We start from the raw sequence: 23,555 nt of genomic DNA on the forward strand, positions 1-23,555 counted from the left end.
AACACATATAATAAATCATGGTGTTCAAAAAAAAAAAAGTCCAAAAATATTTTAGTAAAGAATATTAGTAAAAACCCTTTCCCATTTTTTTTTTTTAAAACTACCCTATCCTAAAAGCAGGGATAACGTAAGCCTAATAAACAAAAGGAGCCAGCTATCAGTGGGTTTATCTCAACAGGTTTAATAACAGGTCTGATAAAGCTCTTCAGTGCTTCCCAAACAAGAACTTGTTAGATATATACATTCAGGGTCCCGCCACTCAGAAACAGTGTTTCATGGGCCTGAAGTCGGGCTCTAGGAATGAGTACTTTTAATATGTGTCAAGTGCTGCTAGGTTTAGTAGTTATCACTGACCACTCTAACTCCCTAGCTCTGAAGTTTAACTTTGTCCAGTCAGACAAGTTTTCTAATAGTAGCTGTCCACGAAAGTATCTAGCCTGATAGCTCACCAGTAAATAAACACAACCAAGCACATAATTAAGTGTTCATTGGGTGATATGTCCCACTGATTCATACCAAGCCACCTGTCTCGCGATATACAAGGGATAGAAAAGGTTGATGAAGATAAATTTCTGCTAAGTGACTTTCAAAGCAGAGGTAACGGAAGACAGCCTAATGCTTATCACAGGGAGAGAGGAAGGTCTTCTTCAATTCAATGGCATTATTTTATTCTCTCAGTCTAATTCCTGTCCCCAATCTCATCCTCTCTTCATCTATTTCTTCCTCTACGCTTCTGCTATCTTCATGAAAACAAAGTCTGGTCTTTAATATCACATGTACTGAACATAGTTTTATGCTCTTTAACATATGCAAGTGGATGAAGATTACAATTTTTTATCACCGCCTCCAACCCAAAATACAAAAAAATCAGTTAGTTGACTCTAACTCCACCTGCCCAACTTATCACTCCTCCAGGAAAAAACTCAGCTCACTACCTTTAACTCAAGTAATTTCTTTTCCCACGAGTCATTAGTCATTAGTAAGAGAAACAAAACCCTCCTTTCAATATTATATTAACCTTTTAATTAAGGGCATGAGAATAACTATAAAACAAGTCAATAAAATTGCATATCATTTTTCTTTCAAAATATGAATTAAAAAAAAAAAACCCTGAAGTTATTTGGAGATGACTGTACTATCTACACAGATAAAGCAGTAGGAAAAGATCACATGAACTTTTAAATCAACTTCCAGAAATCTCTTTATTTAAAAGAACAGTGAATAAATGTCCTCAGAGCTCAAGTTCTCATGAGACCAACATTCACATTTTGTTCTCAGGAAATCTAAAACTGACCTTGTGGGGTAGGTGTGTTCAGGATTAAGAACACCATATAGAAATACAGTGAAACTACTTTAAACAGAGACTTCTGCCATGAATCAAATCAATAATTTTAGCTTTTTATAAAACTTATTACCTATCAATGCCCCTTCAAATAGGACCAAGCGTCTTGTTCTTTTAAAAGGGACAAATAGGTCCTTTAAACAAAATGCATTCCCATAAACGTGCAGTTTATTTAAATTTGTGACTGTGATATATTTATTGAGATGCATGTGAAACTAAAAATTTTCTTTTATTAATCAATAGTTCTTATTTATAGAGCAGAACTAGATTAGCGTTATTTACCTTTTAATAACAATGCACATATATATAACTAGATTTTTCATTTTAACAGTACAGATTCAATAAACTGTCGAAATAAAAACCCGAAGTTAACAAAACCATAAGATCATGTCTTACTTTTACAGTTTCTACATCTCCAGCCTTTGCAGCTTCCAGCAACTGTCTGTCTGCCTCTGAATTACCTAATGGGATACCCTCTAAAAAGAAAAAGAAGTAAAGAGCGATTAACTCCTCTTTGAAAGGTGGGACCAAGGCTAAGGGAGGTAACATATATAAGAGTAAAGGTCTTTTTACAGTTTGGTGGTAATTATGCAGGAAATCTCCATGGTAGTAAGGGAAAAGCTGTAAAAACTTTTTTGAAACATTATATATATGAAGTGTATACAGATGTGAATAAGAATTATAAAATGAGATTTAAGCAATATAAAGGAACATAAAATAGATACTGAAAGATGGCTTGCTCTATAACCAAGTCAGCTGACTAGTGGTAAAGTATTAAATTAGGAGAGTAACAGCTAGAGATCTAACCATGGTTCTGCCATTGACTACCTATCTGAATTGGAGCAAGTCACTTGAACTTTCTGGGCCTCAGATTTTTCCAGTCCTAAAAAGAGAGAAGTTGGACTAGAAATGTCTAAAGTTATTTTCAGGTCTGAAACTCTATGTTTTAAAGCTCATTTAAAATCTCATAAGAAAGGAAGAAAACATGTACCTTGTATCTTAGAACAAATAAACTTTAGATGGATTAAAGACATTAGATATAAAAAAAGTAAACCTTAAAAATACTACAAGAAAATATAGGTGAATATTTTTTGTCTTGGAAGAGAAAAGCATCTTAAAGCAGTACATCAAAGGCAGAACCAAAACTGATTTGGAAAAATATCTGTCAAGCAATAACATAGCTTTAAACAAAATTATAGGCAAAGAACAAAATGGAAAAAATATTGCAACACACATCTTAAAAATGCAAATTAAAATAATGAAATACTGGGCTTTTTTTCATCCATTAGTGGACAAAGAGCAGATGAGGTAGTTACACTGTCAATACTTTCATAATTTGCATTTTTAAAAGCATTTATTACTTCTGTAATTCTCTCTCTCTCTCTCTCACACACACACACTCACCCAAGGAAGTGATCAAGAATCATAATACCTGGGGCTGACAAGGAAAACAGGTCCTGTTATACACTATTAGTAGGAATGTAAAATGGTACATAACAGCCTTTCTAGAAGATGATTTAACAACTATGTTAACTTTGACTTGGAAATTCCACTTTGATAATTTATACTAAGAACTGGTTGGAAAGGTAAGGAATAGCACTTAGCATAAAACTAGGAAGACTGTAAATGTCCATTACTAGGTAACTGAATAGGACTAATGTTATTACCCCCAAAACTGACCCTGCAACAAATGCATGGTATATGGGGAAGCAAAAGCAATTTTGAGAGCAGTCTTGTAGTTAGTTCACAATGTTTTTCTTAAAATGTGTTTCCAGACCACAGGCATAAGGATCATCAATGGTGACTAAAAAAGGTACATAAGGCTTGACCTGTTACATTTCTTCTCCTTTGAGCTTTGAGATGTCAAAGACATTCCATTAAATTCCAGCCAAAAACAGAGATGTAGGTAAAGACACTTTAAAATTTATGCGACCAGATTTCAAGGCTGAAATGTTTAACCTAGGGCAAATGTGTAGATATTTGATCTAGATTGATTTGATTTTAAAATGTAATGAATATCAGTCCATTCAACACCTAAATATAAGTTAAATAGTTGGTTACCTTGTACAAATTCTATATGCCTTATATGAAGGATCTAAAGAAAGAGTGAAGACGCAGGACTAGTCTTTGGAGTATTATTTATCGCCATGGTTGCTCTACTAAGAGATATCATCTACCCTTTTCAGTTTTCCTTTCTTTAAAAGGAAATAGCAACTATTACAGCTCACTCTTAAAACCTTTCTAGATAAAAACTTAAGAGCCAGCTATTTACTCAGAGAAGTTGGGCAGCAAATGCTACTGGAACAAACTCATAAGAGACAGACTTAACAACATCTGAGCATCGAGTACGATGAGTTGATTAAGTAATATCATCCAACAATTCTGAAAAACTTTCTTTTTACTACCAACTCCTACAAGCCATATGAAAAAAATTTAAAGGTTAACTTAAAAAATAATAATTTCACGGAAGTATTCAATACCTTGAAGAAGCTGCTGCACATTTTCATTTCCCATTTGTAAGGCAGTAAAGCCCTGAAGGGATATAATGTTAGGATCACACCCATAGCTCAGGAGCAGGCGACAGGTTTGCAGATGACCACAATGTGCAGCTCTATGCAGAGAAGTCTGACCGAGATTATCCAGAGCATTAACCTTAACAACCAGAAAAAGGTGAAATTAGCCTACGGTGCAAAATTTAAAGTGATCTAATCATATATTCAGCACTTGTTACTAATTTAAACATCTCAATTAATCTCTTATGAAGTTTATTATCCAGTGCCAAAGAAAGTTATTTTTGCTCAGATCTAGAGTATAAATTCACCAATTCATGAAGGCCCAATTTTGGATTAAAAGTGTGAGATACTGAATAATAGTTGTGTTTAGATTAAAGTACTCACAGATTTACTGCATTTAGAGTGAGACACTGTCTAGGAAAGTATAATGCATGTATTTATGGATCTCTGAGGTGCAGAAATGTGGAGACTAACCCCAAGATAACAGTAACAAAGCCAGAAACTAAATTAGCATTAAAATACTTATTTCTATTGGCTTAATCTATCTTATCTATCAAGTAAAATATAATCTGTATGGGTAAAGACACTATGGTATATTCACACAATGCAATACTTCTCAGCAATAAAAAGAACTATTGATATGTGGCTGAATCTCCAAAACATTATCCTAAGTGGAAAAAGTCTTACACAAAAGAGTATATATATATATTGTTGATCCCATGGACATGAAAGGCCCAGGACAGGCAAATCTAATCTATGTTAGAAGAAATCAAAACGGTTGTTGCTTCTAGGCATGGAGACTGCCTAGTATGGGACACTGCCTCTGCCACGAGATAATGTTCTCTATCTTCAAGAGTTTTGGTTACACAGGTGTATATGTATCAGGCAAAATTCAGTAAATGTACATTTAAGACTTGTACATTTCACCGCATGTAAATTTCACATCCAAAGAAAACCTGTAAACAAGTACTGACCTCTAGCTGATGCCTCCTAAAAGAATTTAGGGAGAAGTGTATAGCAATTTGCAAATTACTTTGAACTGTGTCAAAAAATAAGATACTGATGGAAAGAGGGAGAAACTGATGGATATGTAAGAAAACAATATGGTGAAATGCTGGTGACAGAATTTAGGTGATGAGTATGCAAAAATTCTTTCAACTTGGTTGTATTTTTGAAAATTTTCATAATTAAAAAAAAAATCACCTGTAAGACCTCTCCTATCTCATCCCCACCCCCTCTCCTAGGAAAATAATTCTTCAAAACCTAACTGAGAAATCAAACTCCTCAGTAATCAATCATGTGACCACTAGTGTGTTTTGAGACACTGTCCAATTCATATTCATGGAATCGGAGAACATCTGAACAGGATTATACAGTAAGACTTTCTCAATGAATCTAAAAGTAGCCTATAAAGTGCTAGTTTCCATGCTTACAGAATCAGAAAAATCAACTTAAAATTGTTCAGACCAATTAATCTATTTAGTCAAGTACCAAAACTCACTGAAACGTGAACTATATCCACTTGAAAACCTTATTTGGGTGCCACTCTGTGTCAGGATTAGCGTGACCAACTCATCCTGGTTTGTCTGGGCTTTTCCGGTTTTAGCACTGAAAGTCCTGTGTTCCCAGAAATCCCCCAGTCTTGGGACAAATCTGGATGGTGGGTCACCCTAGTGAAGATTGCTTCACTGAGCTTCACAACTCAAACTTAATATGCATCCAGATATTCTTCAAGTAATGCACCACATGTAAGAAAAGTGCAATCAACGAAAAGTTATAGAACAGACAGACAAATGAGATATGCCAAGAAAGTCAAGCAGAAATAAACTTTATTTTTTCAATACTTTACAATAGGAAAGATTGAGATTATACATTATCAAGAATTCCCCCAAATAAAAGAGAAATTAGGACACTGAGAGGCAACATAAAAGAAACTGTAGAATTCTAAGTGGTTCCTTGAGTGAAAACCCAAGGAAGGACAAATTAGAAAATTATTCTGCAAAGTTCATTTAGACAAGAGCCTCAGGGGTCCCCAAGGGGTAAAGGGATCTCTTTTCTTTCTTCTCCCTTCATCACAGCAGCTCAATTCTATTATATAATGAATTTCTACCAAAGATTTTATTTGAAGAAAGCAAGGATCTATGGCTAAAAACTGAACACTGCTGAATTAGGTGACTGTTATCTCTTTCAATCTGGGATGCTTATGTGTATTATTTACCAGGTAATCTTTTTTAAGTTCTTGGGTAAGAAATGATGACTTTTAGCCTTGATGAAAATCTAATTATTCCTTTAATAAAATGTTTTGTTTTCTTTAAATCCATTTGACTTTTTTTTTGAGGTTATAGTTGGTATGTGATATTATATAAGCTTCAGGCATCCAAAATAGTAAAATCACCTTGACTTTTAAACTTAAGTATACCATTTCTATACATAGGGAACCAATGTTCTCCTAATAAAAATTATACCTCTTATAAAAATGTTCATTTGGGATACGCCCTAAAATCATCTCACATGCCACATTACAGAATACATTTCTCTACTGAATGCTCTGGAATGAATGACTTTTGCAATTGATTTAAAAAAAAAGGCTCTGCATACAAATGCCAACTACAGAACAGTAACTTCACAATATGAGGAGCTATGTTTTTAGTCAAGTTATTTAAATAATTTATTTCCTTCTGTTTCGTGTTCTCTGGCTTAGTAATGAAATAACTGAGGATAAGAGAGACTGTGGCTGGGATAAATAACATGAGTTACCATGGTAACCAAGCAACAGAAGATACCAGAAGAGAATCCCAGAAAAGATGATAGGTCAGAATAAATGTCTGGCTGGGGATATTCTTAAGAGTGTATTGTTAGAAAAAGAAAGATAACTTGATGAGTAGGGTATGGTTAAAAGGAAGGGAGAAGGAAGGATACGTAGGAATAATATTTCTTTGAGTAAATCCACAGACTTTCTAGCAAAAAGATATAGAAAAAGTATCTGCAGAACTATTTTGAAGGAAAAATACTTATGAGAGAGTAAATAGTTTAGGAAATCAGGCATTTCATATGCTAAATAGAAAACAACTCACTGGATTACCAACGATTACCAAAAATGAAGTATACCTTTGCTTCATGTTTCACCACTACTTCGACAACATCGTTATGAGCCTTCTCAGATGCCACGTGTAGAGGAGTCAAGAATCTTAAAGAGAAAAAGTCAGCCGGACAATGAATGTATTTCCCAAAAAATGGAAGTGTCAATAATTTTTAATTATTAAAAGCATACTTACTCTTTAGTCTTTTCATTGATGTTTGCTCCTTTTCTTAGCAACAGTTCACATATTTGCTTTCTTTTGGGGTATGGAGACGCGGCAGCACAATGCTAGATAATTTAAATTGCAGCATTAATCAAGGACTATACGTAACTGATTTTTAAGAACATTCGTGTTTCCAATCAAGGACAATCAAGAAGTTATTTCACGTCTGTTTCATTTTTGACTTAACTTTGCTCTTCAAAGACTTTCTACTGGATAGAATGTGCAATGATTACTAAATTCTGACAGGGCCTGAAAAATCCTATTTACCAGGTGGTATGTTATTAAATACTTTGATTAAGCGTCACAGTTGTCCTACATCTCTGAAAAAGCTACTACTCCTGTAATGAAAAACTTAAATTGTGACCAATAGCTCTTTCAAAACTATTCCCAAAGAGCATGGTATTTATGTTATTTTTTTAAAGGTTAATAAAACACCCAAAAGGTTGGCATTTCTTTACATAAATAACACAGCGGGACTTGCCTGGTGGTGTAGTGGTTAAGAATCTGCCAGCCAATGTAGGGGACATGGGTTCAATCCCTGATCTGGGAAGATCCCACATGCCGTGGAACAACGAAGCCTGTGTGCCACAACTACTGAGCCTGTGCTCTAAAGCCCACGGGCCACAACTATTGAGCCCATGTGCTGCAACTACCGAAGCCCGAGCACCTAGAGCCCAAGCTCCACAACAAAAGAAACCGCAATGAGAAGCCCACACACCACAACAAAGAGTAGCCCCTGCTCGCACAACTAGAGAAAGCCCGCACGCAGCAGGAAAGACACAACACAGCCTCCCCCCCCCCCCCCCCCCCAAAAAAAATAACACAGCACTTGTCAGCTCTGGATTCTGCCTGGTAAAAACACTGATGGAATAGCTGACAAACTGGGTGGTATTTATTTCTTTCTCAATGAGTTGCTGCAGCAGAATAAGGACCTCAGATTCCCTGTTTGGTAAAATCAGTGGTAGAAAATGATATACTCTGAGTTGGAGGCTGCAGGATCTATGTCTATGATGTATCAAGGAGGAAAGGAGATAGGAGGTAGGGCTCTGCCAGTTATAAACCCATTAAGTATCTCATGGTCATGTCCCAAATCTTTGTCTCCTCAACATCCAGGATTATACTCATACACAACACGCATTCAATAAATGTCAGAATGAATGAACGACTAAATCAATATATGAACGTTAAGTTAAAATGGAAACCTAAGTATTCATGGGATAAACGTTCTGGATAACTGTTAAGCTAATGTGCACACACATCTAAACACAGTACATATGAAATGTATCTGATTTTAACCTATTGCTAATTATAAAGCTCATCTGATCTTCATGACTTTGCTTCAGATTCATTCCTTGATGTTGTTGCTGTTACCAAAATCATTCCTTTGCCTTCAATAAAATCACTTCTAATTGGTGAACACAGCTCTTTTGGTATGTTTTGAATAATCATCCCGGAACACCTATCAGGATGGCACAGAGAATGGAAAATAGTTCATATCCAAGAATTCTTGAGACCATCCATTTCAAATTGCACCCTTACTCCTCTGCCCCATCCTGTTACAGGCAAGGCCTGTAATCGCTGGAAACATGGAAGACACTGCCACTGCAACACAACTATCTACCAACAGTTAATTCCTTGTATTTTAAGATCAACGAAAAAATGAGTTGTTTAATAGTAGAATACTTAAGGGAAAACAACACAGAGAAATTACTTTTCAGACTGGAAAATTTTCCACATCAGTTTTTCCAAGTTTCCCTGTACCATCTTGATGCTGTTATGATTTAAATTTTGCACTAATTTCTTATTAGTCTGCAACTTTGCTATTTTTCTTTAAAAACAGATTTTTTTAAAAAGTAGCAAAAAGGTCTACAATGTTTCATAGATAGGTTTCTACATAAACTTCACAGAGTTTATATCATGGCATGAGGAAGAAAATTAACCATAAAAAAATATTAGTTAAGTAAGGCTACAACAAGTTAAATCTGCCCCTAAACACATTAATTTACTTAGTGTCATCTTCCCTCACCGAAAGCACATTCTGCAACTCACACAGCTTTGTTCCTTTTAAATTTCTACTTCTAAGGTAGCCTCTGATCACAATATTCCCTTTCCTATCTTCCATCACTTATCTCTACTAGCTTTCATTATTTTCTTACTGCTTTTCCATAGACTGCCCAATTCTCATTTACTTTGTTACAGTGCCACAGAGCTGACATTACCTCCATCAGGGAAGCTGCCTCTACTCACACAGATACTTTATTCACACAGTATAAAGGGGATATATACAGACTTTAGATCTAATTCTGAAAAAAATTACAATACCAAAAAGAAAATCAAGTGATTTTTATCTTGATGGCAAGATTATTTTTTCAGTGGGTTCCAAATTTTCAATCATAAACATTTATGCCCTTTATAATAATAAAAAAAGCAAATGACATATATGATTTATGATAATAGAAAAGTCACTATAATATATGGCAGTATGTGAATAAAATTTTTGTCTGGAAGGATGCGCAAATGAACAAGTGTTGCATTTTGAGGGGATGCAGTTGTCTATTTTTCTGTATTGTTTGAAATTTTTTCTTTATATATCTGCAGGCATTAATTCTTAAAAAGCACATATTTTAAAAACAATATTATTATTAAAAGTAGGACATTATGTTAAATTATTCTGTATCACCAAAGAGAATAGGACATTATGATTAATTTAGCATGTTTTTGGTTATCTCATTTTAAAAACTTAAATCTGAAACATTACCAATGCTGTTTCATGTGTTTGAGGATGCTTAAAATTCACCATTTCCAGAGAGAGATGTTTTTTGATTCGTGTAACATCAGCTTCCCGTGCAGCTTGAAGCAATGAGTGGCCTTTAAATTCATCTAGATGAAGAAAAATCATTTAAATCTGCATGAGAATTATCAAATTTATGGGACTCACCTTGTAAAAGAGACGTAGTGTTTTTCTCGAACTTATTTTCAAACTTATCTACCAAAAGTAGCCAGAATGAAGCTCTAAAGATATTCTTCAAACATAACCCTTAGAAAGCAAGACAGTGGTTTTCCAGCTCCCCTCAGTTATGAGCCAATTCATTTCCATGTGTATACAACATGGCCAATTCAAGGTCTATTTTGATCTGGTATATGGATTATTGCAATATATTCCCAGACCAGAGTTCTGAGAATTTTCCAAAGCACACAATTTTTGTCAGTAAAGAAATAAAAGAATAGATGATCACAGTTCCCATATTAACATTAAAACAGTAGCAGATAGTTTTGCTCACACATCAGAGAACTGCGGACTAGACAAGCTGGATATTTCTAAGAGCCACTTACGGATCGACAAATGAAAGAGGGCATTTTCTCAAGATTCCTCTCTTTTATTCATCGGACTTGTGAAACCACCATTATATTTTACTATTCCAGAATAATACAAGCTTAACACAAGTTTCCTATTTATGTATAGTAATACTATTATCTGAACGAGGTGGGAATTTCTCACCACTACATCTATTTCAGTTATAGACAGAAAAGCACAGAATTGCCCAGCTTAAAGAATATTAGATGGTAAGATCTCAGACTATGTTTACAAGACAACAATCCTACAAATAACACTTAAACACTTCATGGCAGATAATAAGAAAGTCACATCAAAGATAGGAACAAAACTCAAATTCTTTCCTTCCAAAAGCACACCATCTATAAGACTAACACATATAAAAAAACATTTAACTTGACTTGAAGAAAGCAAATACAAATATACTTTCTTTTCATAGCATCTTAAGAGCAAAATGAGTAGAAGTGTTCAAATGATTAAATATGTCAGTACGAACAACAATAGATACCCATGGCTAAAAAATATACCCTAATATTTTAAAATTTCCAAAGAACAAGAAAGAAAAAATTTTAGTTTACTGATAAAAGATTTTAGCTGAACGAACAGTCATCATTTTATACTTACATGCTAACCTCTCTTTTAACTGTGGTGTGGGAGCCAAGTCTATAGCACTTTTATTGTGACAATTCAGCAGTGTTGGATCTGCGCCATAACTTAGGAGAAGAGAACACACTTCAACCCTGTTCTTGGAAGCTGCCTCATGAAGAGGGGTGAACTGCCACAAGTCCATTGCATTTACGCAGGCACCATGCTGGGGGTGGGGTGGGTAAAGCACATATTTAGCGCTCAATTTTTAAGAGAATTCAGAATTACTAGTACTGTGTAATTTAACATCATGCAAGCTTAAGAAGGTTATGTTCCCAAAGGTCACTTTTCAAACCAGTTACTTCAGAAAGAGAATATATTTTTTTGCCACAGAAAAACAGTCACTGGTTGCTAGGCCTACCCACAAGTGCCTATTTAACTCTTTTATTGTTAAAACAATTAAAAATGAAGCCTTAGATTTAACCTGCACCTTTTCCAAGAACTACTTTTTTCCTTTCCTGAGATATAATTTACATATGGTAAAATGCAGTTCTTAAGTATATAGTTTGATGAGTCTGACAAATGTATATATCCATAAGACCATCACCCAATTCAAGATATAGGATGCTTTCATCACCCCAGAATGTTCCCTCATGCTCCTTTTATAGGCAATTCTTGCCCCATTCTGACTGTCAGTACTATATATCAGAATTATCTGTTCTTGAACTTCATAAAAATGGAATAACACAGTATGTACTTTTGTGTCTAGCTTCTTCCATACAATGTTTCTGAGATTCATTCACATTGTTGTATCAAGTTTGTTTTTCTTGCTGAGTAGCATTCCATTGCATAGATATACCACAATTCATGTATCCATCTTCCTGCTGATGGGCATTTGGACTGTTTCTAAGTTTTGACTATTATGAATAAGTTGTTATGAACATTCATGTACAAGCCTCTTTACGGATACATGCTATCATTTCTCTAGGATAAATCCCTAGGGTGGAATTGTTGTGTCCTGTGAAAGATGTGTGCTTACTTTTACTAGAAACTGCAGAACAGTTTTCTAAAGTGGTTGTATTATTTTTGCATTGCCATCAGCAATGTTTTGCGTTCCAGTGCTCCACATCTTGCTAATATTTAGTATTGTTAGTTTTTTAAATTCTACACATTTCCAAGTATTGGGGTTGGATAAACCACAGAGGTCATTCTAGTTCAACTTCTCATCAAACACAAAATCCCTTCCGTAGCATTTCTGCAGAAGACAAACCAGCTACTTACTCTTTCAGTACTTCCAATCATGGGAAACTAATTCTCAACTAATAGAGCTTTTTATACCTAAAAGATAACTCCCGACTTTCCTGAGCTTGACTACTCTGGTAACTGCACCCTCATCTCAGTTAGCATCCTCTCTATATATGACCTCTAAACAGCCTCCCACTCTTATTTAATCAACACTAGGTCTTAGGAAAACACCATTTAGCTGTAAGTCCCAATGCAATCTATCTCATGTTTCACTCTCATCCACAATAACATTCCAAATATTGTTGAATTCAAGCAAAAACATTACTGTTAAATGTGTAATATTATGATCACATCATACATTTTAAAAGGCTTATAGACTACTCAGAGTATCTAATCATTATAATAAAGTTGTTTCTGTGGGAAAATATATTCGGTGGTAGCACATGCCCAAAAGAAAGCATAGAAGCATTGGAAACAAATGCCCTCTTTCCCTTCCCATGACAGCTGCTGACAGAATGAAGAAAAGTTTCAAGGGCAGAATGGGTATGGAGTGAGAGAAGTCTAAAGAATGTGATCAAATACATATATAGAGACTGGAGGACAAAAAGAAATGGGTGTGGGTAACATCCTTGAAATCACTCTCAAAGAGAATATATAGCTTCTATTCTCATCCAACAGGGAGCAAAACAAGAAGTTTCTTGCCAGTCCCTGGAACCTGCTTGTTAAACAACAGCTGCCCAGCATTCTGCACAGCATAATGGAAGAAGTGATGCTCACCAAGTAAGTCTGTTTCAACACAAAGTACAACTGGGCAGGTCCTGCAAATCTAACTGGTGGTTTTCATAATGCATGGTTCACTAAAAATTGCTTTATGATATTTTCAAGAGTTTTGAAACTTCAAAACTTTGATACTCACAAAATAGGAAAGCTACTTTATATAAAAAAAACTTATGGTATCTCAAAAATCTCAAAGCAGTCAGATGCTGATCTATCAATCATCCACACTTATAATGATTATAAATAGTCCTTCTATATCCACCAAGCACTAAAAACACAAAGAAAACATATATACTATGTATTTCAAGTAATTTTATGTAACTATAAGAAAAGTATACAAGAACTAACCTTGACCAAAAGCTCAGTTACTTCATAATGACCATAGGAACAGGCATTGTGCAGGGGCACCAGATCACTACAACATGAGAAGGGGGGAAACCCTGTTAGTAGATTCCTTAGCCTTTAGTTTATTTAATTAAATTTACATAAATTTAAATAGCAAATGGCTTATATGACCTTCTAATAAAAGTGCATAAAACCTCATAACATCTATTTGAACCCTAAGTTCTAACAATTCTAACACCCAAGTCTCTTTCAAATCCACCCCACTCCCACTGCCATCGCCTTAGTTTGGGCCTTTTAATTTCTCCCTGTACTACTGAAATGGACCCCACTTCAATTTACCCTCCAAGCTATTGCCAGATTTGTCTAAAAGGTAAATCTGCTGTGGTTATTCCTTGTTTTAATGTCCTTCATTGGTACTTCCTTGCTTTCAAATGATGGTTCCAACTGTTTACCCTGGCATTCAATGATCTGACTCTCTAGCTTTACCCTCCGATAACGATATACTAAACCACTTGAAGTTCCCTGAATTCCATACTATCCCCTGGGTGCAACAGGATAGATTTCCCTCCCTTCTGACTTCTGCACATCTTTTCCAAACTCAGAGCTCAAACACTGGCTCTTTTTTGAAACTTTTTTTTTTTTTTTTAAAGAGAAGATTCTGTAAGGTAAATTGCTATATTCCTTAATATAAAACCCAATTCCTTCATGATGGCAATGGAAGAACTTTCTACACAGGAAGGTACAGTAGAACCTTAAAATCCTGACATATCTTTAAGCTGCTCCTCCTTGGGAATCACTCACTAATCACCACAGACATCATCATGATGGCCTCTGCTGAATGATGGCCACCCATGGCTTAGTCTTGGTTCTATCAGTCCTCTCTGTAAAGGCGCATGGCTTTCCTCACCATTCTGATGATATGATTTCTTATTTACCTGAGCACCAATTTCATTCCCAACTATCCACTAGCAGCTACCTCCACCTGAGTTCCCATCACCATCTCATAAAACCACGACTTCTAAAAGTGAACTCAATGTTTCCCCCACAAAATAATTTTCTCTCCTGGATTTCAGTATATGTATCATTGGGTCTTACTCATTCAGCTTCAGAATATGAAATGTAATAATCTCTTTTTCTTTCTATCTCATCACATTCAGATGTTCAACAAATCTTAACCATTCTTACACTGTAATATCTCTTGCAGCTTTGCCTTCGTTTCATTTCCACTTCCGCTGCCACTACTATCACAGATCTCATTACGCCCGAACCTCTGCTCTTTTTGCCTCTAGTCTCCTTCTTCAATCTACCTTACACATTGCTGCCAGAGCGCATTTCCTAAAACTCCTCTATTAGAAGAATCATTCCCCTTGCTTAAGATCCTTCAGCGGCTACTGTGGCTCACAGAATCAAGTTTGAATTCCTTGGACTAGAATACCAAGTTCTTTAAAAGTTGGTTCTTACCTATTTCTCCAACCCTAACTTTTATTTATCCCCTATATTAATCATATGCTTCAGGCACGCTGATCTAGTCATTGTTTCTTTTTTTTTTTTTTTTGGTTATAATAAAGTTTTTATTTATTTTTTGTTTTTGTTTTTTTAATTTTTTAATTTATTTATTTATTATTTTTGGGGGGGTACACCAAGTTCAATCATCTGTTTTTATACACATATCCCCGTATTCCCTCCCTCCCTCAACTCCCCCCCCACCCTCCCTCGAGTCCCCCCACCCTCCCCATCCCAGTCCTCTAAGGCATCTTCCATCCTCGAGTTGGACTCCCTTTGGTATACAACAACTTCCCACTGGCTATCTATTTTACAGTTGGTAGTATATATATGTCTGTGCTACTCTCTCGCTTCGTCTCAGCTTCCCCTTCACCCCCCGCCCCCCCCAAAACCTCGAGTTCTCCAGTCCATTCTCTGCACCTGCGTCCTTGTTCTTGTCACTGAGTTCATCAGTACCAGTTTTAGATTCCGTATATGTGAGTTAGCATACAATATTTGTCTTTCTCTTTCTGGCTTACTTCACTCTGTATGACAGACTCTAGGTCTATCCACCTCATTACATATAGCTCCATCTCATCCCTTTTTATAGCTGAGTAATATTCCACTGTATATATATGCCACATCTTCTGTATCCATTCATTTGTTGATGGGCATTTCGGTTGCTTCCATGTCCTGGCTATTGTAAAGAGTGCTGCAATAAACATTATGGTACATGTTTCTTTTGGGATTATGGCTTTCTTTGGGTATATGCCCAGGAGTGGGATTACTGGATCATATGGTAGTTCTATTTGTAGTTTTTGAAGGAACCTCCAAATTGTTTTCCATAGTGGCTGTACCAACTTACATTCCCACCAACAGCGCAGGAGGGTTCCCTTTTCTCCACACCCTCTCCAACATTTGTGGTTTCCAGACTTTGTGATGATGGCCATTCTGATTGGTGTGAGGTGATACCTCATTGTGGCTTTGACTTGCATTTCTCTGATGATGAGTGATGTTGAGCAACTTTTCATGTGTTTGTTGGCCATCTGTATGTCTTCTTTGGAGAAATGTCTATTTAGGTCTTCCGCCCATTTGTGGATTGGGTTATTGGCTTTTTTGGTATTAAGCTGCATGAGCTGCTTGTATATTTTGGAGGTTAATCCTTTGTCTGTTGTTTCATAGGCAACTATTTTTTCCCATTCTGAGGGTTGCCTTCTAGTCTTGTTTATGGTTTCTTTCGCTGTGCAAAAGCTTTTAAGTTTCATGAGATTCCATTTGTTTATTTGTGATTTTATTTCCATGATTCTAGGAGGTGGGTCAAAAAGGATGTTGCTTTGATGGATGTCATAGAGTGTTCTGCCTATGTTTTCCTCTAGGAGTTTTATAGTGTCTGGCCTTACATGTAGGTCTTTAATCCATTTGGAGTTTATTTTTGTGTATGGTGCTAAGAAGTGTTCTAATTTCATTCTTCTACATGTAGCTGTCCAATTTCCCCAGCACCACTTATTGAAGAGGCTGTCTTTTTTCCACTGTATATTCGTGCCTCCTTATTGTTTCTTAATATATGCCGCAATATCTGTTTTAGCACCTTCTCTCACACCAATTCTCTTGCACAGAGTGATGTTTCCTAAACTCTCTGCTTTCTTGAACTAAGTCCAGGTCAAGCATCACCTTCTCTTGAAGGATTTCTCAACCACTAGAGTGAGCCAGCACTGAGCATTCCCTCCTAAGAACTCCTATAAGTACTATCCCTTTCTATTTATCACCTCACACTTAGTAGAGAACTTATATTGTTAGGTATCTTTTCATGCCTCCTAAAGTGTAGTGTAAGCCATATGAGTGTTGGCCTTAAGGTTTTATGATTCTCTGTGCTCTCAGAGCAATTTGCATATTGTAAAAGCTCAATAACTGTTTTATGCTGTTTAGTAAAAAATATGATTGTTATAAGATTATAGAGATTATCACAAGGACAGTAACACTTAAGAAATCCTAACTTTTGTTCAAATGCTTATTTACCCTTTATCCTTAGCATGAACATCAGCTCCATGTTGCAACAATAGCTGTACAATCTTAACTCTGTTGTAACCCGCTGCCAAATGCAATGGAGTTGACTGAAATATTAAACAGACAAATTAATGAAAATCAATAGCTAAAAAATATGCATGAAAAGGTAAAAATCAATATATAAAACCAGAAATCCAAAAAAAACTTTACAACTTATTGTCTAAATGATAGTAATAATTTGGTTTTACAAAATCCAACATACATACTAAAGGCACAGTTATAAATTATAAGTTCACTACTGCAAACATGAAGGTAACTAAACGTTTATTATTAACAACGTTTTACTAAGGTCAAGAATTAATCCAAATTATTGCTTAAAAGAAAATACCAGCATTTTCATCAAACGTTTTAAGTTAAAAGATAAACACACTTTCATATTACCAAGAGATGCACACAAACTTAGTTGCAAAAGGAAGTACCTTTCTGCCATCACTTGCATGGCAGTTGACATTTAATGGTGTAAGCAGGGCCATCATTTTTTCCTCATTGCCACTCCTAGCACACAAAAAAATGTATGAGCAATTGTATTCTTTTTCAGATTCTATCTGGAGACATGTATGTGACCATTAAAAAAAATTCATTCTCGAGTTTGTTTATTGTAAAAAAAATAAAATTAAAACATTAAAAATTAAATGGTGAAATATTTATGGTACATATTTATAACACTAGTACACACCTGGCACTTTCCAAGAGTTCATCTTTCTTATATTCACCTGTGAATTAGGGGAAAAAAATAAAAAGAGGAAATTTAAAAAAATTAATTACAAAAGTAATGTCAGTTTTATACATAAAGATACTCACTGAACTATATTTAAAGTAGAAAAGTTTGGAAATAAATTTCCAATAAATGAAAATGGTTTATGAACAGAATACTGTGCAGTTTAAAAATATTTATATGAAGAAGATGGAATACCTTTGTTATGAAAGTGAAAAAAAAAAGATTCAATGTTATATAATGAAACATGACCACGACTATATGAAAACAATATGCACAGAAAGAAGAAAACCAAGAAGAAAATAAAAATTTTAACAAAGTTTGTCTTAGGGGATAGGTTATGGGTGACCTTTTCCTTCTCTTTTTACTCCTCAGATTTCATAAAACCAGTGTTATTTAACAGACAAAATGTATCCACAACTTCATTCAAAATCAAAACAAACCAAAATCCAATATAAAAATATAACAATATCACAGACATTACAAGAGATACTCTACAGCGTCACCAATGGAACATAATCATTAATATTTTTATGAATCCAGAAGATTTTTTACAGTAAAATTGTTTTACTACAAGCTACTTTAAATATATATAAATAAAACCAGGACTAAATATAAACTCCTTATGCCTATAGCGTTTATATTTACAAATGAATACAAGCAAAAACTTAAAAACTGATACAATTTAAATTAACATAATAGTGTTTATTTGCTTAAATGAAACCCTAACTGGTGTCCACAATACGAACTGTATACTGGTTGCTGTGCAAGGCTTCTTTTGAGCCCCAAGGTTTTTAAAAAAAGGTAAAAGCAGGGAATAGCATGAAATAGGGAAGGAGGAAATGAACACTGAAGTGTTAGTTACAATAATAGCTCACTTTTGCAGAACTCTTTTGGGGGACAAGTCTAAATTTTCTCAGTAATATCAGAAGAAATATCACAAAGCCCATGCACAAAAGCTCAGAGCAGAGCCCCTCAAGCTCTTGACTATTAGACATAATTCTAATGGTGATCACACAGTAGATAAGAATCCAAAAAACAATATGGCAGAGAGTTGCTTCCAAGGAAATACTCTGATAAGGGAGAAAATATGTGAAGTAGTTACTACAACTCAAAAAAGCTTGGCAGTGTAAAATAAACCTACACCTAGGGACCACAGCCTTATATATCTTAATAGGTTCCAAGGACATGAATATGTTCCAGTAGAACACAATAATTGCCACTCTTCATGGTACCGAAATTGGTCTGCCCAGAATCCTCTGGTTAGAAAAGCAAGAGAATGGTTAGCAACACACAATTGTCTACCACCCCTGCCCTCAAGAAGGCAGGAATCACAAATTTAAAAGCTAATTAAAAAAAAAAAGTTTCATCTTTCTCAGACAAGAATCAAACATCAACTGTTCAGATGCAGAAAAGAATGACAACGGAACTGACGCTATTAAAAAAAAAAAATCTCATTGAGGTCATTAACTGCAGGAAGCTGACTGTCTTACCCAGCAAGCTCATTCTTTATATTCTTCCCAGAATACCCAAAGAGAGTATGCAGACTTACCAGTCAGCACTGCTTTGGCAGACGGGTCTGCTAAATCCAGTGCTGTCCTTCCATCTGTATTTCGAATGGTTGGCTCAGCTCCATGCTGTAAGAGCACTGCAAAATAGCAACACTACCTTTCAAAGCAGTAACCACGACAATTTGATTTTAGTAAATTCATCGTCTAAAAAATTCTGGTCCAGAAGTCTCAAAGTTATTTAAAGACTTTTTATATCCTGACAGTATGGTAAATGTCATGTTTTAAAGATAAGAATATAAAAAATATTCCATTATTTAATATATTAGACACATTTAATATATGTACCCTAAGCTCAATGTCAGATTTTCCTTTGTAAACAAGTGACTAAGGACATATAAAGAATTAAAAGGCAAGTTTACTTGAAAGCTTGTTTTCTGTTTTCTCATACCAAATGAACACTACATAAGTTAGAAAGATTACTCTACAATAACAAAAAAGAAATTTCTAAAGCTATGAATAGCTCAGGAATGGGAATCTGTGGGAGGGAGGGAAGGAGGGAGGAAGGAAGGAAGGGGGTAAAAACCCACTCTGTAGGGTTAACAAAAGCCGGAATGAAACTGCTACATTACAACCCAAAGTGCATAAAAAGAGAAGACTTGTGCTATACTCTATACATGTTGTTATCTGGCTATATAAAGATATTCCATCACACTCTGTAAATAAGGAACTGGGGAAAGACAGGCAAATACATTCAGAAAGGGGAGCTCAGCTCCTGTTCTTTGACAAGGTTAATGTTCATTCCACTGTCCTCCTACCTCTAACAGTGATGTCTGATAGAAACTAAATGTGAGCCATGTGTAATTTAAAATTTCTAGCAGCCAGATTATAAAAAGAAACAAGTTAAATTTAACACATCTTATTTAATCCAACACACCCCAAATATTGTCATTTTAATATTTACATTTATATTGTAAGCAATATAAAACTGAGATATTTTACATTCCTTTCTTTTGTACTAAGTCTTTGAAATCTGGTATGTATTTTCCCCTTACAGTACATCTCAATTTGAACTAGCCACATTATAAGTCTTCAACTACCATACTGGATAGTGAAGATCTGTAACTATATTTGGAAAACCCTACATTATTAAAGCTAGTTATTTATATGCCTGAAACTCAGTTACCAGAAAAGGATTCTGAGCTGAAGGCAGATAACATAAAGGACAAAAACCAACCAAAAAATAAACATATAGGAAAGGAGAACTGAACAGAGGTTACTAGGTAAAATCCTTTTCTTATCTTTATAAATTACCTAACCTAATTTAAACTAAGCTCATGACCATAGTACAAAGTGATCTGGGTTTGGGGGGAAGAAAGAACAACTTAACACTAGCATAGAGCCCCCAGACTTTTCCTAGTGCAAAGAACTGGCTTTCTATCTGTTGCACGGACTTCAACTGCTCCTGTTTTGCATCAGGAAATAGAGGTAAGGTAGCAGAGTCCAAAATCTCTGACTCTGTTACACTCAGAAGAGTCAACACCGCGTTAATGACAATTCTCAAATAAGCAGCCTTCTCACATATTTTCTGTCAGTGATCAACCTGTTAGGCAAATCCTATTTCACTCACTGAAGTATCCTAAATGACTGACAATTTTTCCTTCAAATGCCTCTTTACTTAGCCTGCCATTTCTACTCTCCTACAACTACCCTAGTTCATGCCTTCATCATTTCTTATCTGCATTATTCTACAGCTTCCTAGCTAGTTCCCTAACGCCATCCATTCTACTCAGCCCTCTACCAGATCTATGTAAGAATATCAAGCTCCTTAACCTGGAATCTGAAGCTCCTTATAAAGAAGTCACTACCTACCTTTTTCAACCTTTCTTCCCAGTACTTCCTGGGAGGACCCAGGAAGGAGTGACTCAACTCTAGCCCAGTCACTGCACACATTATCCTCTAACACTCTGTTCACTTCCGCCATGCCTTCATCTGGTTGTGTATATGTGTGTGTGTGTGTGTGTGTGTGTGTGTTATTCCCAAGAGCACATTTCTAGAGAACAGAAATTCTGTACTACTCTATTCTCTAAAAAAGTTAAGCTCAGTACCACATACAAAAAGACACTCAGTAAACAGTGGTTGGATTAATCACAAAGTATTCTTTAATATTTAAATTCAGCCTGGCAAAATTTGATCATATTAACAAATGAATTCAATTTAGATTCAGAATAGCTACCATTTCAGAAAAATTCTGGAATGTAAACAGTCTTACCAATGCAAACATCAATCTTTCCTTTAATTGCAGCTTCATGGAGAGGAGTATAATTCCAATTATCACGAGCATTTGGGTCTGCACCATGTCGCAAGAGGAGATTGACTACTTCAGCATGACCAAAAGAGCATGCGTTATGAAGAGGAATAAGCCCCCCATCATCACGTGCTTGGACATTTGCACCACTCTGAAGCAAATATTCAACTACATCTTTCCGACCAAAACCTAGAAGAAAACAAATTACCCACGTTTAAATTCTCCAAAGAAAATATATCAAATTAGAATCAATAAATACAAGCCATGCTAAAATGTTTTTTGATGCAAAACAGTAACAGATTCAAGAATTCACTGATGAAATATATCACTAATCTTAATGAGAAAGTCAAAGGCTCTCGCCAATGCATTACGTAGTACTACTACTAACTTCAGAGGAAGGTTATGAAATTAGTGACTGAAAACTCAAAGTTCAAATATTTCCCACTCTACAACAGCATTCCTAATTGCAAATAATGAGTTCTGCATATCTTTGTGCATACCTTTTCAAGCATTCATAGTACATACTAACCAACTCTTGCTAGAATCCCTTTCCTACATCCACCTCATAAAATGGTTCTACTGAACTAGGGGACTATGAGGTAGCAACAAAAAAGTATGTATTTGTTTATGTAGTAAAGAGAGAGGTGATACTAGGCAAAAGTGTGATATGAGGTGTCTTCAAAGGAGCCCCTGCTTTGCCACTTGCACAACACAAGGAACTTCTGCCTAGGCAGGAGGCCTCCTTCTAGAAACCCATGTCTCACAGCTCTGATGATATTGGCCCCATAAGAAACAAAATCAAAAAAGTCTGACAACTCATTTATACTGGTTTACAGATTTAGTACCAATGAGTTTCAATCTCTTACCATTCCCACATGATAGCATCTAAAATCTTTTTACAGTTAATTGTGAAAAGCAAAGGATTTCAGGTATACGTTAAAGGAGACAGGGAGGCTTATCTGTGTGTTGGGAGAGAGAGAAAAGACCTTTTCACTCATCTGAAATTTTACCAGAATATTCTTAAAACCACCAAGTCTGAATTATAATCCTTCTAAGACCAGAGTGGAGTTGAATGAGAAAGCAATGACATACAATCCTTCCAAGGTGTATGTCTGGGGCTGCCCTGGCTGCAGCTGAGAGAAGAGTTAGATGATTAAAAAGATTAACTGCTTTGTTTTGTTTTGTCTAAATATTACTAGGTTCTATGTCACAGAGATGAGCGTCTTTGATACCCTCTATTCTCAACCTTTGATTCTCCCTGTCCTCAAAGAGCTTACAGTTTAGGATATGCAGAAACAATAAGAACAAGTAATTTCAATATGCTATAACTGTCATAAAAGAGGTATATATGAAATGCTACTAGAGCTCAAAGAAGAGAAGATTTAAACTGGGGGAAAGCAGAGAACAGGAAGGACTATACCAGAGGAGAGTCCAGTGATGACATCTGAGCTGAAGGCTTACAGAAAAATGAAGGGATCATTAGGAGAATGAGGAGAGGAGAGGAGGGGAGGAGAGGGGAGAAGAGGGGTGAGGAGAAAAGAGATAAGGAGTAGGAAAAAGCTAAGCAAGGAAAGAGCACTGCAGTCCAAGGAGAAGAAACAAAATGTACACAGCCATGTAAGTGTGAAAGAGCAAATCACTCATAGTAGCCAGGACAGAAAATGCCCAAGTAGGCGGAAGTCAGATGGGGAAGCACCTTAACAAGCCACACTAAGGTGGTGTCTGGATTTTGTCCTATAGACTAATGTTTTTCAAGTTGCTTTCAGGCAACAGGTTTATTGTAATTTTTTTTTTTTGCCTTAAAAAAACTGAGATATAATTGACATATAAGGTTATATTAGTTTCAGGTGTACAACATAATGCTCTGGTATTTATGTATATTGCAAAATGGACACCACAATAAATCTAGTTACCACCTATTATCACACGTAGTTAGCATTTTTCTCATGAGAACTTTTAAGATCTACTCTCTTAGCAACTTTCAAATATATAATGCAGTATTATTAACCATAGTCATCATGCTGTGCATTACATT

The 23,555-nt window shown here is 35.6% G+C and overlaps 1 protein-coding gene across 3 annotated transcripts in view; it reads right to left on the bottom strand.

The window, feature by feature from the left end:
- Window positions 1–23,555, bottom strand: part of TNKS2 (tankyrase 2) — a 61,298-nt gene that overhangs the window by 26,689 nt on the left and 11,054 nt on the right. For all 3 annotated transcript variants that reach the window (XR_009053739.1, XM_057735149.1, XM_057735148.1), the window contains exons 2-13: window positions 21,485–21,709; window positions 19,257–19,352; window positions 17,666–17,702; window positions 17,409–17,484; window positions 16,942–17,036; window positions 13,447–13,513; window positions 11,116–11,302; window positions 9,916–10,037; window positions 7,131–7,222; window positions 6,964–7,042; window positions 3,823–3,994; window positions 1,739–1,818 (exon numbers count right to left, since the gene is read on the bottom strand). Coding sequence is in view for 2 of the 3 variants with exons in the window: in XM_057735149.1 (XP_057591132.1) it covers window positions 1,739–1,818; window positions 3,823–3,994; window positions 6,964–7,042; window positions 7,131–7,222; window positions 9,916–10,037; window positions 11,116–11,302; window positions 13,447–13,513; window positions 16,942–17,036; window positions 17,409–17,484; window positions 17,666–17,702; window positions 19,257–19,352; window positions 21,485–21,709 (1,328 nt within the window). In the remaining variant the exon portion in view is untranslated. The remainder of the gene's footprint in view (window positions 1–1,738; window positions 1,819–3,822; window positions 3,995–6,963; window positions 7,043–7,130; window positions 7,223–9,915; window positions 10,038–11,115; window positions 11,303–13,446; window positions 13,514–16,941; window positions 17,037–17,408; window positions 17,485–17,665; window positions 17,703–19,256; window positions 19,353–21,484; window positions 21,710–23,555) is intronic.

Source organism: Hippopotamus amphibius, chromosome 5 (genome assembly GCF_030028045.1).
Source record: "Hippopotamus amphibius kiboko isolate mHipAmp2 chromosome 5, mHipAmp2.hap2, whole genome shotgun sequence".
Lineage (NCBI taxonomy): Eukaryota > Metazoa > Chordata > Mammalia > Artiodactyla > Hippopotamidae > Hippopotamus > Hippopotamus amphibius.